The sequence below is a fragment of the Eschscholzia californica genome, unplaced genomic scaffold (genome assembly GCF_041429995.1).
Source record: "Eschscholzia californica isolate CP2 unplaced genomic scaffold, dmEscCali1.0.p SCAF_1, whole genome shotgun sequence".
Classification (NCBI taxonomy): domain Eukaryota; kingdom Viridiplantae; phylum Streptophyta; class Magnoliopsida; order Ranunculales; family Papaveraceae; genus Eschscholzia; species Eschscholzia californica.
Window position 1 is genome coordinate 67,665,201 of NW_028238198.1, and position 16,402 is coordinate 67,681,602.

General features: G+C 36.1%; 2 protein-coding genes, 1 long non-coding RNA gene and 2 pseudogenes across 5 annotated transcripts; all 5 read right to left on the reverse strand.

Moving 5' to 3' along the window:
* Nucleotides 1-296: 296 nt before the first annotated feature.
* Nucleotides 297-5,122, reverse strand: LOC147568530 (LOB domain-containing protein 12-like). 2 transcript variants are annotated; one of them, XM_086654952.1, is made up of 3 exons: nt 4,918-5,122; nt 1,224-1,386; nt 297-876 (listed from the first exon to the last, which is right to left on the reverse strand). In XM_086654952.1, the coding sequence occupies exons 2-3, from the start codon at nt 1,377-1,379 to the stop codon at nt 514-516; spliced, it is 519 nt and encodes a 172-aa protein (XP_086511078.1). In that variant the 5' UTR covers nt 1,380-1,386; nt 4,918-5,122; the 3' UTR covers nt 297-513. The 2 variants fall into 2 exon arrangements, with proteins under 2 accessions (XP_086511078.1, XP_086511077.1); XM_086654951.1 differs by lacking the exon at nt 4,918-5,122 and having other exon boundaries at nt 1,224-2,716.
* LOC147568531 (protein DOUBLE-STRAND BREAK FORMATION) lies at nt 4,918-7,157 on the reverse strand. The gene is made up of 5 exons (XM_086654950.1): nt 7,056-7,157; nt 6,740-6,947; nt 6,401-6,544; nt 5,803-5,941; nt 4,918-5,122 (listed from the first exon to the last, which is right to left on the reverse strand). The coding sequence occupies exons 1-5, from the start codon at nt 7,112-7,114 to the stop codon at nt 4,941-4,943; spliced, it is 732 nt and encodes a 243-aa protein (XP_086511076.1). The 5' UTR covers nt 7,115-7,157; the 3' UTR covers nt 4,918-4,940.
* Nucleotides 7,158-8,523: 1,366 nt separating this feature from the next.
* Nucleotides 8,524-10,002, reverse strand: LOC147568532 (glucan endo-1,3-beta-glucosidase 9 pseudogene; annotated as a pseudogene).
* Nucleotides 10,003-10,124: 122 nt separating this feature from the next.
* LOC147568533 (uncharacterized) lies at nt 10,125-13,746 on the reverse strand (annotated as a pseudogene). The gene is made up of 7 exons (XR_015234373.1): nt 13,307-13,746; nt 13,214-13,263; nt 12,927-13,165; nt 12,706-12,896; nt 12,487-12,612; nt 11,861-12,339; nt 10,125-11,219 (listed from the first exon to the last, which is right to left on the reverse strand). The product of XR_015234373.1 is annotated as an uncharacterized LOC147568533 (transcript).
* A 216-nt stretch (nt 13,747-13,962) lies between these two features.
* LOC147568534 (uncharacterized) lies at nt 13,963-15,522 on the reverse strand. Its single transcript, XR_015238295.1, has 2 exons — nt 15,336-15,522; nt 13,963-14,539 (listed from the first exon to the last, which is right to left on the reverse strand). It is a non-coding gene; the product is annotated as an uncharacterized LOC147568534 (long non-coding RNA).
* Between the last annotated feature and the right edge of the window lie 880 nt (nt 15,523-16,402).

The window sequence follows — 16,402 nt, forward strand, 5'->3', positions numbered from 1 at the left end:
CTAGGTCTAGTTTTTTGGAACTATTGGGTGAAATATGTGTCAAACGAAAACAAACAAGTTCAGTAAACCTCTCATTTCTGAAATACTAAAGGTAGTAAAGATACAATGAAAATGTGAAAGATTTACCTTATGTAGTGTGTTTGAGATTGCCTATCCTACATGGCTAACAAGACGAGGTAATTTTTTTTCTTCACTCTTTGAAATAGTATAAAATGACAAAATTACCACTTGTCCTATTCAAGACAGTGCACAAAATGTCTATGAAGGTGTACCTACTCAAGACAGCGCACAAAATGTCTCAAAATGAATCAATCAACATTAATCAAAATGGTTTAGTGAGCAACTCCCATTTATTGACAATTATAGTGAGAGACAGAGAAAGAGAGAGAGAGAGAGAGAGAGAGAGAGAGAGAGAACCATTAATAGTGAGAGAGAACAATTAAGAGAGAGAGAGTTATTACAAAGACTGAAAAGTAGTAATTTGGTGAGAAAATAATAAACCAAATATGTTAATTAAGTCCAAAGAGATTCTCTCTTTAGAGGGTCTTGATGATGAATGACATTAGTTGAAGAAGCAAAATTAAGATACTGAGGAAGACTATGAATTAGGTTACTACTATGAAGAAAAATAGATTTCTCATCTACTTGATCAAACTGGTTTTGATTATGATTTACTGACTGATTATCGGTTTCTTGTTGCATTTGAAGACAAAGAATCTCAGCTTGAGCTACTGCTAGTTGCATTTGTAATTGAGCTACTTGTTTTTGTAAGTAAGATATTGCACCTACACATCCATAAACTGGGTCTCTAAATCGAGCATTCGCTTCAAAAACTAGACTACTTACTGCATCTGATCTATGTTGTACTGGAAGTTCCTGCATAAAACCAAAATTTATAATAAGAAAAAGGATCAATAGAACATTACAAATCACTCCATTTCATATGAAAATCACTTTCGCGGGACTGTCTACATAAGAAATTTGTAAATGGGTAGGCATTTAATCACAAGGAATGAATTAATTCGGACTTTTTCTGCAAGACATTTACATCGAACGAGTACTAATAAGGTTAAGGTGGTGCCTTGATATTTCTGTATATTCTGAGTCCTACTCCCCACAATAGAAGACATATATTACCAGACAACCGAAGCAGGAATCACAATATGGTTTTCTTTATATATACCGAGTAGTATCAGAGAGAGAGAGAGAGGACGAGATGATACCTGTAACATTTTGCTGATATTGCTAGCTCCAAAAACCTTGTGAACAACAGCAAACTTGTGTGGATCATCAGAAGGAAAGTAAGGAGCAAAAATGCAGTCAGCAGCACAACGACGTCGGAGTAATTTGCAAGAGGCACAAGGTGAGCTTCCACCCATTCTTTGACTTCAATGAAGAATACGAAGATGAAAACAATTCTATTGGGTTATACAATCTAAGAAAGAAGACTTTAAATAACAGAAAGTAGAATCTATAGAAGATGAGATGGGGTTTATGTATTTATAATAAACTTAAGGTCGTGTGACCTTTAGTGATCATGATGAAGTAGAGATATAATCCATCAATATTATATATCTTAGTAACATTAATTTAATAATCATAATAGAGATCAACAGAGAGGACTTAGGGGGCATCTTCTTTTTTATTTTTTAGATCTGAAGTATGGCAAATTTAGATTGTCAAACTTCTGTTGTGTTTTTCTATTCTAAATAATCTGAAATGGAATATGTTTATGTACAATTTTAGTTGTTTTACGTGTTTTAAAACAATTCGTACTCTCTAATACATGTTATTTCAGCTCTAGAAGAATCCAGATCATGCAAGTAACTTATATATAGCTGAATTCAGATTTTAGACTAGACCCATTGGAAAGGCAAACACAAGCTTCATACTGCTGTTTCTAGTGGATTTTCATATGACGAAAGAAGTGATCAAATTACCACTTTATTCGTAAATCCGAAGAAGAATAGATATTCAAATCTAAATCCTAATCTAATTTCCATAATATGAACCTAACTCATATCAATTACCTAAATCTGATTTGTTTTGAAATATTGTAATTATTTAGATCAAGTTATGTACATCTATCTCTCAAACGTGTTTAAAATATGTCCGATTAAATTAGGCCTAAAATAATTATGAGTCAAACATATAACATATCACGTATCATATTTTTGTGAGCCAAGGAATTGAAATATCTAAGACCCATTCAAACGACAAATCAATTTTCACACTTATAAATGAAGAAAAAACAAACACTATCAACTCTATTATAAAAGATAAGGAAACTAATAAGTTGTCATGTGAGAGATGTTGATTGTAGTTTAAGGTTGTAATGGTGATTAGGTCAAATTTGAGTTTTCTAGTTTGTGTTTAATATAAAATAGGGTTAGAAAGAGTTGACCACCGTCGAGGCGCGTGAAAGGCTGGCAGAAACCATTTCTCCAGTTCCAATCCCATGCAGTTGTTTTGGGTTTCACGTTCGCCTACCCCTTTGACTCTTTCTTTCTTCACATTTTAAATATCTCGTTTTCGTACTCAAATCATTAAAATATCATACCCTTCATTTGTACTTCCACAGCCCACACAACTTATTCTAGAGAGAAAGAGAAGGAGAGTAGAAACTAAGGTATGATGAGTTGGGTATGATTAGAAGTGAGTAGATTTTGTACATCAATATCAACATTTGATACTTTAACAGAGTCTTCTCTTCTTCCTAATAAGACCAAAGAGATGGTATTCAAATAGAGATAAATCAAGGAAAGGAAGATTCATAATATGCTGCTTAAATCCATCTTCAACCACTTCCATCGATATCTAGGCATAACATTGAGCATTCATATTTTAAAATTTATAATTTTGATCCCCTATTTTTATTCTTTATTTTCTACTAAGTTTATTTAATATATCATTAGAGTTAGAGTAAAAAGTTGTTAATCTATTAGAAATAGTATAAATAATTTATAAAACAAAAATATGTAAAGAGACTTCAAAAGAGTTGCCTAGACTATTCTTGAATATGAATCTATTTCCCCCGCCCCCTACTGGAGGTTCCCATTATATTTATTCTGCCTATACCCTACAAGAACATTAACCATTTAAAAATTATATATTCTTCCTCCCCATTAACAAACAATTAATGTAAATCAATTAATGAAATCCAACATTAAACAAATTATTATGATGAGTAAAAATCATTTTAGTTACAGGTTATTTCGCCCCTTTTCTCGTTCGGCAGATCATCCTTACCAAAGATAATTGCAAGCTAAAACGTCGGACCCTATCGCCTACTAATGGCAATCAAAGACTGATCTCTAAGTCTTTGCAACTAGTGGGTGTGAAGCTATGCTAACTAAAGTCCCCGACTAGTCTCCATTCCCCATCTTGACCTATAAACTAGCTGTACTCAACTACCTAGGTTCTTAATCCAGTTATTGATCTCTCACTAGGTGTCGAGACTAGATGTCTCATTAACCCTGCCGAGGCGTTGTTATGTTTTATTTCTTTGTTTAATTTTTTTATTTTATTCTTTAATCACAACAAGTTGTTATAAAATTGTAAATAGGTGGTTTACATTTGAAAAATAATACATCTATATATATATTTATGTATAGAATCACCGGTAATATAAGACGGACGAGTTCCAGACAAGTCCTCAATACAATTTTAACATCATATAGATGGAGCTAAAAGAATTTATAACGAAATTACTTACCGTGATAATTATCTCCATAACGAGAAAAATATCAACAGAAAGAAATAGTCTTTGGTTCGTCCACATGTAGGGATTCAAGAAAATATGATAACTTGGAAACAAAATCATGTGTAAACTGATCATCCTAACACATTAGCAGCATTGTAATAATTTGTATTATTAAATTAAAAAACCGTTTTCTGTGAAACCGAAACTGAAAACTGTGAGTTGTAGAACCCAAGGTCTTTTCCCCACAACCTCTTGCATTTAAAGACCTCCACATGATTCTAATAAGTTATGTTCTTTACAATAATCAGCTTCTCTTCCAAGGAAAAACAGCTTTCATTTATCATATCAGTTGTTGTCACAGACAGTTTCTTTTGAACCTAGTTGTTTGACAATCCCTTGTTGAAGTTCCCCACCAACCACCATATATTATATCAAAAAAGACAATCGAGTCCACCAAACTAATGACGCAGCATATTCATCGATCCTCCTCGAGAATCGAGATACGAAACAAAAAGGTAGGGAAAGAATGATGGTGAACATCACAGGCTAACCACTGTGCTTGCGAAACTGATGACTTAGACAGTGGGATATAGGGGTTTGAGAGTAATATTACATGGGTTCAAACAAAAAATCAAAGTTGAACCATATTATGGATGGAAAAGAAAAATATGAGATCTAATCTGTGACTCTAGATTTAGCTCAGATTAAATCTGTGAACATGAACTGAATAGAATTCATTTATTTTCTCCTTTGTAAGAGTCCACTTAGTTTTCCAATTAGTGTTAGTCATGCGATTTATTTTTCTATCCTTGTTAGTATATCTAGGTGACTAGGTCTAATTTTAAAAACTACTCATGGATTCAACTACTAAGTATATTATATTAAGTTGCCCTGTTTTTAGTAATAATGGTGACTTTTGGTCGATGTGAACAAAGAGAGAATGTATGTGTAGAGTTCTAAATAATGACAAGTTTTAATTACATTGAGATGAACAGCTTATTTGTTTGTTTTCGTCAATTTGCTAAAATTAACGTTATTAGAAATTGGTATATTGTCTCCTGAAGATCTAGAATGCAATTCTTTCTGTGTTTGGCGAAACATGCTTCATGTTCTAGTTTTGTGATTGTGAAAGTTGCAAAAATTCAGGCAAAAAGATTCAAGCTTTAGCCTTAATGACAGAAAAGCTATGTGAGGAGAAAAGATTTGGGAGAAACCTGAAAATGTGGATTACTCTGTCCTATAGTTCAGTGTTACTTTGCTGGAAGAGCTGAAGCTCACGAAGCTTCTGCAGGTTTCGTTTCTTGATTCCGTTTCTGAACATCGTACTTGCTAAGCATTTTCCGCCAGTTGAGGGCGAACTTAAATTTCCATTCTTTTGAATTGCTTTCTTTTTCAAGTGTTCCGCTGTTTGCGCTTGAACTGATGTATTACCAAGAAGTAAGATAACAACATTAGCCTACTTCATGTACTGGTAAGTAATAAATACTGTTACAGCCAAAACTACATAAAAGAAAGACTTGTATGAATTTTAATTATTCTTACAGCTATTAGCTTTGTTATTAGAGGAACTGCATTGGCCCTAGCCATCTCTTAGAGGCTGCATATTATAAGTTGCTCCACCTATCTGCTTTACCGATTTTTTTGGTCATAATAGTAGGCTTTGGTCATTGGTTATTCAAATAACTATGTTCTATAGTATTCTAGTAGATCGTTGTATGTTGATTTAACTGACTAAATTACTATGCACAATATATAAAATAAAATTATAACCATATCTTTCTATATACTCTGGGCGCACTTGCACATGCCTCCCCCCGCCTCACTACTTATAGACTTCTCTTTTCCCCTGCTTTCACCCAGATAACCTTGGATACTATAAAGGTACGTGTGGAGAGACGCGCTAATTTGGTCAGGCTTCATAAATATAAACTTAAATAAATGACGAGGTACTAAAGTCTTCACTAAATATCGATAGAATCTTCGATCGCTTATTTGATATATTTCTTACATTGACAGGAAAAAAAAAATCAGTTATAGCCTTATAGGTTATCAAATTAAAGAAAACTAGCTTCAACAATCTAATACCAAATTGGGCATACCTGAATGTGAAGCAACCAATGCAACTGCAACATCTTTAAGTTTCTTTATCTTTTCAATAACTTCAGCTTGAACAAATTGGTTTGGTCTTGGATCAATAAAGTTCTTGGGTTGAGCGAGTAAAAGTGCATTTTCAAACCCCTACAAGAACGACCAACAATGATAATAACTGCTTCGCTGTGAAATTAAATTGAGAAAAAAGGTTTCTATACAAGTAAAGTAGTAAACCAAGAAAAATTTAAGCTCTAAAATGACATTTTTAGTGCCATGAGTAAGCTTTACAAACAAATTTGGTAAAGAAAACATACTTAAGATTCAAAAACCTCAGCCATTACGCAGCAATTAGGAATAATACTAGAGTTCAATTTCATTGGTACTTAGGTGATAAGATAACATACTAGCATTGAAATCACTAGATTTGACAACATCTTCATTCTTATTTTCAATCATAAAGTAAAATTGAAATGAATCTCAAAGTTGATTCAGTGTGTGAGAACTGTTTTAACCCTAACAAACTCCTAACAAATGTCTAATTTCTTAATATCGAGTATGAAATTTATAAACACCACCAAAAAGACAATGAAAAGCAAAAAGTTATACCTTGACTGCAATGGGGTAGAATCCATTATTAAGTGAATCTTCACCAAAAGTTAACCACTCCTGGTATGAAACTCGAAGAAGTTCATGATTTACACATTTGTGCTCCCGTAAAACCAAACCCTCATACTTCAATGCCAAGCAACTCTGAGAATAATAAAATGTTCAAACAGGCCAAAAGGAGAAGGAAGATCATTCAACTATCAGTTACCTATATACTAACCTAACTCAGTGAATTAGCATCTTAATACTATCAGATCTAATTTTTTTTCCTCTTACCTAAGTATAAAACCCTAGAAAATTGAATAGGAAACGAGAGAACACACAAGAAATAAAATATACCTCAACATCGCCTGCGAGAGCAAAAGCATGAACGAAGAATTCAAGAACGAAAAGCTTTTCTTCAACGGTTTTTCCTAAAATTTCTCTAAAAACAAATACTGCTTCTGATCGCATAAACTCTTTCAGAATACACCGGATTTCCATCAATGAATTCACATCTCTTGTGACTAAAATAGACTCCAGGATACGAAGAGTTCCATCACTGAATCTGCAAAATTCAAGAGATTTGAGAAGAAGAAGAACTGAAGATTTCAGGATCCAAGTCTAAAAACAAAAATTGGATAGAGAAACAAAGAAACTAGGGTTTCAAAGAGACCTCCGATGCTCGAGTTGAGAACGGAAGAGGGAAATTCGATCTGAGATTACACTCGACATTTTAGAGGGAGAAAATGGCGGGTGATAGTGTCATCCCCCGTTTGATTTGAAATTGAGTACTTCTGCATAGTTATGCTAGGGCTGGGAAAAAACCCCGAACCCTGTACTCAACCCGGGTGCCCAAGTCCGAACAGAGTCAGACGGATAGTCCCCATCTCGGGTCAAGGGAAATGTCTCACAGTCCCAGCCCATTAAGTATGCGGCTAGTTGCCGCCCGCTTGTACCCATTTGGAATCAGTTAAGGTATCCGGTCGTCCATCTCAGTCATTAGAATACGCCCTCCACTTGTCAATAGGAGGGTCTATAGATGCTATGAAAAATTGCCAGAGGCCCACCACCCTCACCCACTCTTAGTTCCTCCACGGGTTGGGTAGTCCAAAGGCCCTCGAGTTGGACCTAGTTTGTATTGGATTTGAACAACACAGACTAAGTTCACTCCAGGTGCTCTCCTCCTTTTTGAATTTGAAAATGACGGACTCAGTCAATCCAAGACTCCAAGTGCTCTTAGACCTGCTTAGTGCGAGGCCCACATGGAGTGCTAATAGAGGGCGTGCCTGTGGAAATATTCGGAGGGCCTACAGCGTTGTCCATGCCTAGTAACCCGTCTGTGTCAGGAGGGACATCCAAGCATGCTAGAATATGCCCACCAGTTGCCTGCAAGTAGTACCCATCTGAGTCAGGTGAGATATCCCACCAGGTCGTCCATTGGAGCCCATTAGGCATCCCTGCGGAGTCGGGACTTTGAGTCATTGTGGTTGTTATGTACTTGTACCAGGAAACCCCATCGACATCACTAGTTACAAAACCGGTGAAAATTCAGGCGGAGTCGGGACTGTGAGTCATTGTGGTTATGTCCTTGTACCATGAACCCCTATCGACATCAGTGGTTACTATAAAACTGGTGAAATTTCAGGACAACATTAAAACACTGTTGGTCTCACCATCAATAACCGGATAGGTCTCAAAAGCACAATTATCGAAAAATGGGATAGAAAATTTTTGGTCGATTTTTTTCTTTCACAATGACTTGTCTGAAAATGACCTAGATAGTAAGTCCTGAAGATGACCTAGATAACACAAGCTCTTCAGTAAAAGTCTAATCCCATTTAAACTCCACAAGCCAGTGTGAAGGAAGTGTAATTATTTTAAGAAACAGATAAAAAAATAAATTCCATTAGATATATCATCAGACATCATAGGCCAAAAATAAGCTGTTAATAAACACTTAAAGAACTTCAGACCCAAAATTCTTCTGTTTCTTCCTAAACTAACAAAAAAAAAAGTTCCTAAAGGAAAGGACAATTGAATCTTGTACAAGATGAAATTTTTATAACAACAATCATGAACTATCCTGATCTAACGGCTCTAAAATCACTACGAGGTTGTCCTTCGGCTAAAATACGATCTTGTTACAATGTAAAACTAAGCAAACATAGCGAAAAGAATGTCACAGTTAGAAGTCCGAACCACATAAGAAGTCCACAATGTAGCGAATCGGATCCGGAAGTTTGAATCTCGACGACAAACCTGCAAGTACCAACAGTAGGATCAACTGTTGTGATCAAACCCAAACCACCAAAATCACAACTATCGGCTCTCTGATCGTGCTGCTGATAGTAATTATTAAAAGCATACGATATGTTTCCTGGCCAACTAATATTAAAACAAGAACCTCCCTGAGATAAAGCAGTACAGTCAGCAACAGAACACGCCTCTAGAGCTTTGGCAGCGACATTTATCAAGTCCTTGTTGCTGTTCACCACACACCATCGAGAACGGAAGATACTCCACATTTTGAGCATTTTTTAAGCCTTGCCCTAAATCAAAATGGTACTTAGCTTGACCGTCAAAAGTGAACACTCCCCAATGTCTTTCGAAATTTCCTGTGGTTATACTCCTTTCATCTTCGTCTAACAAGCTGAAAATATATGTCTCTACTGGAGGTTTCTTGGGTCTATGTGGAGTACCTTCTTTGTTCTGGAGATGGCGGACTAGACCTTTCATGAATGTCTGAGCAGTCGATGACGAAGCGTTTATTGCACCATCCGTTGGCCAACCAATCTTAGTGACAACAATTTCCATATCGGGGAACCCAAGTTGTGATAAAGAAGTTACTAAGGTATCATAGCTAAGATCAAAGCTGTTTTTGTATGTTTTATGGGTGTCTGTGAGAGACCGGGCGGTCGGTTCAAACAGGGCAAATGCAAGTGATGTGTTCTTATTTTGATGAAGGTTTAAGAACGGGTAAATGTTCACAAAGAAAGGCGAGTGGCGTTTCGTAAGAAACGTTAGGAGCTCGATCATGGTTTTATTGAGATCAGGTCTAAAATGCCCTTTGGATGGGACGTTTGATTCTGAGAGGTAAGCATCGGAATGACAAGGAACGACAATTTTCACATTGTTTGCTAGCTTTGCTTTAATCAGGGCTAGTTGAATGTTAGCAACTGCACCGATAATGAATGGCTGGTACTGTTTACCGTAGCTTTGAAGGAACGGTTCATCTCCCACAGCAATGCACCTGTAATCAGTTTCATCAAGAAGTTGTTGTGAGATGTCGAATCTTCTTACAGCATATATAAGAAATCTTTTTGACCACTAAATGAACAAAATGACTAATTTTCTTAGATTTGATATAGACTTTAGAGTTCACAGTATCCACCTGCAAGGCTACTAAACTACAACATAATCCAAGAACATATAATTGTTCTATTCTATTTAGCAAAACAATGTGTTTTCAGGAGCTAAACCCCATAAAACCCTCAGATTTGCACTCGGTAATAAGTAACATTAACATGACAGATGAACAAAAAAGCAAGATTCAAGCTAAGAAAATCTCGGTTTAGGTAACGAACAAGTGGTGCTGTCAAGTATCTACTTATTAGGGTCATATTTTCTAATCCCAAAAAGTATATCTAGATGCTTGTATCCTGCTTTCCGATCAGGTTGCAAGACCCAACTCCATATTACCAAGTTATGAACATGTGATGGAAATTGAGACAAATGGGCCACACCTTCGGGTTGATATGTCAAGTATGTAAACAAGCTAACATCTAAAAATGAGGTGGTATGTGCATTCTCTATAAACTATATTCCATATTGTTAAACCAAGTCAGATAACAAAGAGGAAGGGTGAAGTATCAACCTTCGGGTGATTCTCAGATAAGAGTTTCTCTGGTTCCGAAACTGAGGGTTTCATGGTTCTTTCGCCGTCAGACCAGGGAAAGGCTAGAGAGAGGGACAAAGATGCCCAGGCCTCATCATCTTTGTTATCTGATCTGACGTCACTGGGAAGCTTACTTTGCTCTTTTTTCTTCTCCGATCCGACAAGGGAAGGGAGCAGTCCTTGTCTAGATGATTTCTTGTCAGCCCCCAAAGCAAGATAGAGATTTGGGACGTTAAATTTCGGTTGATCGGCATCGCATGAAATGATATTCAACGGCTTAAGATCCCCTCCTATTGTCCAGTTGTTCGAATGATCTAAACTGCCAGGGAAGAAGAAGCTTTCATCTGTTCTCAAATCTTCAGAGACCAATCCAGAAGAGCCTCTCGCAAGATTTTGTTCCGTGATTCGAAATCTCTCACTCGTAGAACTCTCACCTGTAAAACTACTACTCCCGCCGATAATTTTCGTCTTCTTCTGTTCTCTTCCCTCGTCCACTGGTAAAAGATCTACCTTCCCCACATTCCATGGCATGGTTTGACTAGAGCTAGTCAAGGTATTTGAATGTAGGCGTTTTCCGCTGGACCTCCACTCCAAGATATCATCTCTCTTCAATATGTCACCTGCCAAAGCAATTCTTGCTACTACTTCCTCACCCTTAATATCCCCACTACTTATGTTCTGAACTTTCTCTTCAACTCTTTCGCCAGTAGAAGCTGACAGTAGAGAAGGACGAGATAAACCAACTAGGAGTACCTTAAATGGATCAATCGACGTTTCCAACCTATCTGATGAAGCTGACGGAAGACTTGTTTGATCACAGATTAGATTGTCCACGTTTACCTGCAATGCGTTACCATTAATAGGGCCACCATTGATCATTCTAGTTACATGAGAGCATGATTCAAACTCCACTCTTTTCTCTAAATATCTATTTTCTTCCTGCTGCAATATAAGCATCATGCATTAGAATAAAAAAAAAGTGCAGTAATGAACTTGGAGAGAAGATGTGCCATCCTAATTGCTGAACCAAGTGATAAATACTAAAAAATATTGTCGTCGCTATCTTGCTAAAAACATACTAGAAACAATTGAACTCATAACCAACTCAAGTGACATTACTGGTTTAAAAAACTGAGTTATGGATTTCCGTAGTTTATACTCCAATTCAAGTGTGAAAAGGCCAAGATGGAGCACTGAACCAGTCAACGCAAAAAACAGGAACACAAGATATTCCATGCAGGAAAAACAGTTCACGTCACACAGATCAAGTGGAGAAGAAACCAAAAAAATGTAGGAAATATGTCATGTTCCATCTCCTAAACTATATGCTTGCATAGAGATAAAGTAATACTGTTTGGTTGTCATTCAGTTTCATTGGGTTGTCATTCAAGTGCGAAAAGGCCAAGATGGGGCACTGAACCAGTCAACGCAAAAAACAAGAACACAACATATTTCATGCAGGGAAAACAGTTCAAGTCACACAGATCAAGTTAAGTAAAGACCAAAAAAATGTAGGAGCAACCAAGGAAATATGTCATGTTCCATCTCCTATACTATATGCTTGCACAGAGATAAAGTAATACCATTGGGTTGTCATTCAGTTTCATTTCTTCGTTCACAAGTTTCCCTCTCTCCAAAATTCCAGCCAAGTTGGTGTCAGGTCCACCTCCGACAGGGTTAAAAGGGTTCATATTTACACCCTTGTGGTCAAGATATGCTTCTTCTTCATAAGAGTTCAAATCTATTAACATTCGAGACGGCATGGACTTCTTTGGGAGATCCATTGAGCAACTAGACATAACTTCTTGTGAATCCAGATGTCCACTACATGCTGATATATCTTTCACATTTGTTGGAATAGAAGGTGACTCTGCATTTGTTGTGCTAGAAGGAATAGGCAACTCCCTGTTGTTTGTAAAAGAAGGAAAAGCGGACTCTCTATCCAACTGCACTGTTTCCAAATTGGATCCACCAAACTTTTCCTGAGAACTAGATTTGGTTTCACAATAATAGGCCCTCTTTCCTTTAAATACGCCCCATAAATAAAATGAAGTGTTCCATCCTGCCAATAACAGATCATATAGTTCAGCGAAGATCTGAAATTTTGATGAAAACTAAATATGCATGCAACTCCAGGAAATAGCATATTTCAAATCATACACTAAGATAACAATATATGTAATGACGAAGTTTGATGATAAGATCTTACGCTGCATATCCTCAGGTAGCTAGGTTTGAAGGGAATATCAGAAGTTCGATCCCATCAAAGTTAGCTTTCAAAGCTAAATCATTCTCAATCATGTTTTCCAACAAGCTTTGGTAGTTAGTTATACAACTGTTTCATGCGAAAACCAAGCAAATTTCATACAAATGAGTTGATATGAATGAAAAAACATAACTCTAGAGAATTTAATACGCAAACAAATACCTCACAGTATCTTTTGCAAAGAAATAGAGAGCAATGTTGGCTTCTGTGGCATGATTCTGAAACTGCAAAGGCCATGTAGTCAATCGAGGTACTTCCTCCAACAGAACTTTATGAGGCAATTTGTTCACCATATTAGGACCTATGGGTGATGCACAAGTCGATAAATGAGCTTGGATTCCATCAACAAGGTCTAGATTTCTTTACATATTTGACAACTGAGCAATACTATCTCCAGCTGCTATAGTTTGCCTTGCATGAGTGACTGGTTGCTGAGATTGAAGAACTGCATCAGGGTTTGCACGAGTTTTATAAGCGGTACGAGAGGTGCTTGCTCACAGTTCCTCCTTGGGATTAATTTGACTAAGCTTTCGTCCAGGAGATTCCAATATTCCATTTGAAGATGGAGACACAACGCCACGAGATAAAGATGAGGACTGCCTCTTTAGATCACCATATCCAGCTATATATCATAAATTAATAAATTCAGTGAGAAATGAACAGTAAAAACAAATAGATAGATTATTGAATGTTAAAAAAAATATAGATGCTGAAAATTTACTAGATCCAAACAGAATGACGGATGTACCAAGAGATTTAGGACTGCAATCCTCTGTTGGATAAGATCTGGACAGGTTTCGATGATTTGCCATCCACTTGACCACCCTTCGGGTTACGGTTATTGGTTGCTTGGCCAGATAAAATACTTTCACCACGAGAAACAATTTTCTCTGCTTTTGGACTAGCTAAACTAGAACCAGCTTTTGGGGAAGTAGTCATTAAATGGCCTGTTTCGAAAGATTTTTTCCTCTCAAAGAAACCTCGTTCTTTTGATAGTTTCGATCCATGCTCGTCTTTATTGCCGAAGAGATTAGGAGTGTCAAGTTTCAGCTTCGATAAAGTAGGAGATTTGAATGAATGAGATTTTCCGACTGTTCTGACATTTCTCTCCCCAACAGCAGTGTCCCTAGTCAACCTGGGTTTATGATGAAAATCTTCTGGTACTAGTTTAAACTTAATGCTATTACATATACATATATAACTTCAAGGAAATCCATGAGTACAACTTTTAAACTTTCTAGACATTCAAACCGTACGAATTGGATATTGAGGTCTACAACTCTTCCAGTATATCATATATTTAACTAACATGTTTAGTTCAAAACTCTCTATCAATGTAATAACAAAACCTGAAAAGAGATTAATCCATGAAGTCTAGATTAAAAATATAGGGCAGAAAGGGAAGAAATACAAAAACACTTGAGTAATTTAAATTCTTTAATCTTTACTAATATAAAAGTTTTTAATACATAAATCAACTACTGACTACAAAGATACACGAGTAAAGGAAAGCAGAAGAAAACAGATGGAATGGTAATGATAATAAGAACAGACACTACTCTAAGTGAGAAAGTGCTGCTCTGACAGATGAAGCTGCCTAGCTTCAGCTGTATAAGATAAGCTACTGATAGGATTATCATGAGGGATCCTATCATCGCTAGCACGGCCGTCAAGTACATCCCGTACCTGACGAGCCGATAGCTGAAACGAGCTCGAGTAGTTTCATTCACTTTTTCGTCTTCTTTTGATTCAATAATCATTATCATGCTCTTTCCGAGCAAGATAGAAGAAAAATAAAAAGCGAATGCAGCTACTTCAGAAAATAACATGAAACTAATAGTGTCTGGACCAGCGTCGCATTCAGCGACGTTGGCTAGACCGTGTTGGCCTAGCATAGTATAAGCTAGGCCAATAAATACCAACCCAATGCCGATGGAGCTGGTGGAAACGATGGCGTCCAGAGCTTTGAGATGCACATTCGTGGACATTGTTTTTTCTGTGGAAAAAAAATCAAGTAAGTGATTTCAGACACATGCACATAGAGTAGCAGTTAAGAGTGAAACACCAAGAAAATCACTAGCTTTCCTTTTGTGTCCACAAAGAGAAAAGATGGTAATACCACCAGAAGAGGTTGATCAACCATGACTTTGAAATTAAAACAATTAAAACAACCATGAATCAACTAAAACTACCCTGAATCAACTGGAAATACAGAATTAGTTGGCAATACTCTCAAGCATGTAAAATCAAAGTTGGCAATACTCTCAAGCATGTAAAACTAGTTTGCATAAACCCTAGTTCAAAAAATTAAAATTTCAGACTAACCCTAGCTCGTAATTACATCAATTTCAGACTAATAGAAGGTACTTTTAGTTCATACATTCATCTGAAATTAAAATCCATTCTGAACTACTTTTGTAATGGATAAGCATACCCATTCTGAACTACTTTAGTACCAAAATAATGGCTCAAACCCCATCTTCACCCACTTAACAGCAACTATAATTATAGTGTTATTCCTCCACTAATCAACCTTACTAATCATTGCTCAGTTGAAATGGATAAACATACCCATGTAACAATTTATTTCAAAAACCAAACACCACAAAGGCATAGTATAATGAGCTATGTTCTGGAGGAAAGGGGGAAAAATGCAATCTGATGATCCAAGTCAAATACTGCTAATGTTATTGAATTAAGAAATGGGTATGTTTAATTCCTTCAAAATATTCATTTCTACAGTGATACAACTCAATAAAAGATAGAGAGAGAGAGAGAGAGAGAGACAGCACCTGGAGAAAACCCTAACTAAACCTTCTTAATTCGAAATCGTTAGAGAGACAGAAAATCCTTCTCCAAATCGTTAGAGAGAGAGAGAGATAGTTGCAGCAACCCTGGATTTGGGGAGTTTGAAGCAGCTTAACGAGTGGAGCTTGAAGCCTTCGTTAGTAATGGTGGGATTTGAAAGGAGAGATGAAGGGGGGGTAGTGGAGCAAGACTTTCGCGGACTCTCATTCGCGGACTCTTGAGAGTCCGCGAAAGTCTGAGGCATTCAAATCCAGACATTTGAGAGTCCACGAAAGTCTGAGGCATTCAAATCCAGACATTTGAGAGTCTATGAAAGTCCGAGGCATTCGATTGTAGACAAAATATGTCCCAGACTTTGGTGGACTTCATAGTTTGATGAATTTGTGAAGGATTTGGGACAAATTTGGAAGCGAAAATGTCTTTCAAAAAACAAGAGACATTTGAAGTCCATCATGTGATCAAACAACAATAATAATATTAAAATAATAAATGTCTACCAAATATCCATCAATGTCCACAAATATTCACAGATGTTTACGAAAGTCGAAAAATATATTTTTGAAATGTTAGTATAAATATATTATTTCATGTGATTAAACAATAATAATAATATTAAAATAATAAATGTCTACCAAATGTCCATCAATGTCCACAAATATTCACAGATGTCTACGAAAGTCGAAAAATATATTTTTGAAATGTTAGTATAAACATATTATTTCATGTGATTAAACAATAATAATAATATTAAAATAGTAAATGTCTACCAAATGTCCATCAATGTCCACAATATTTACAAATGTCTACGAAAGTCGAAAAATATATTTTTGAAATGTTAGTATAAATATATTATTTCATGTAATTAAAAAATAATAATAATATTAAAATAATAAATATCTACCAAATGTCCATCAATGTCCACAAATATTCACAGATGTTTACGAAAGTCGAAAAATATATTTTTGAAATGTTAGTATAAACATATTATTTCATGTGATTAAACAATAATAATAATATTAAAATAGTAAATGTCTACCAAATGTCCATCAAT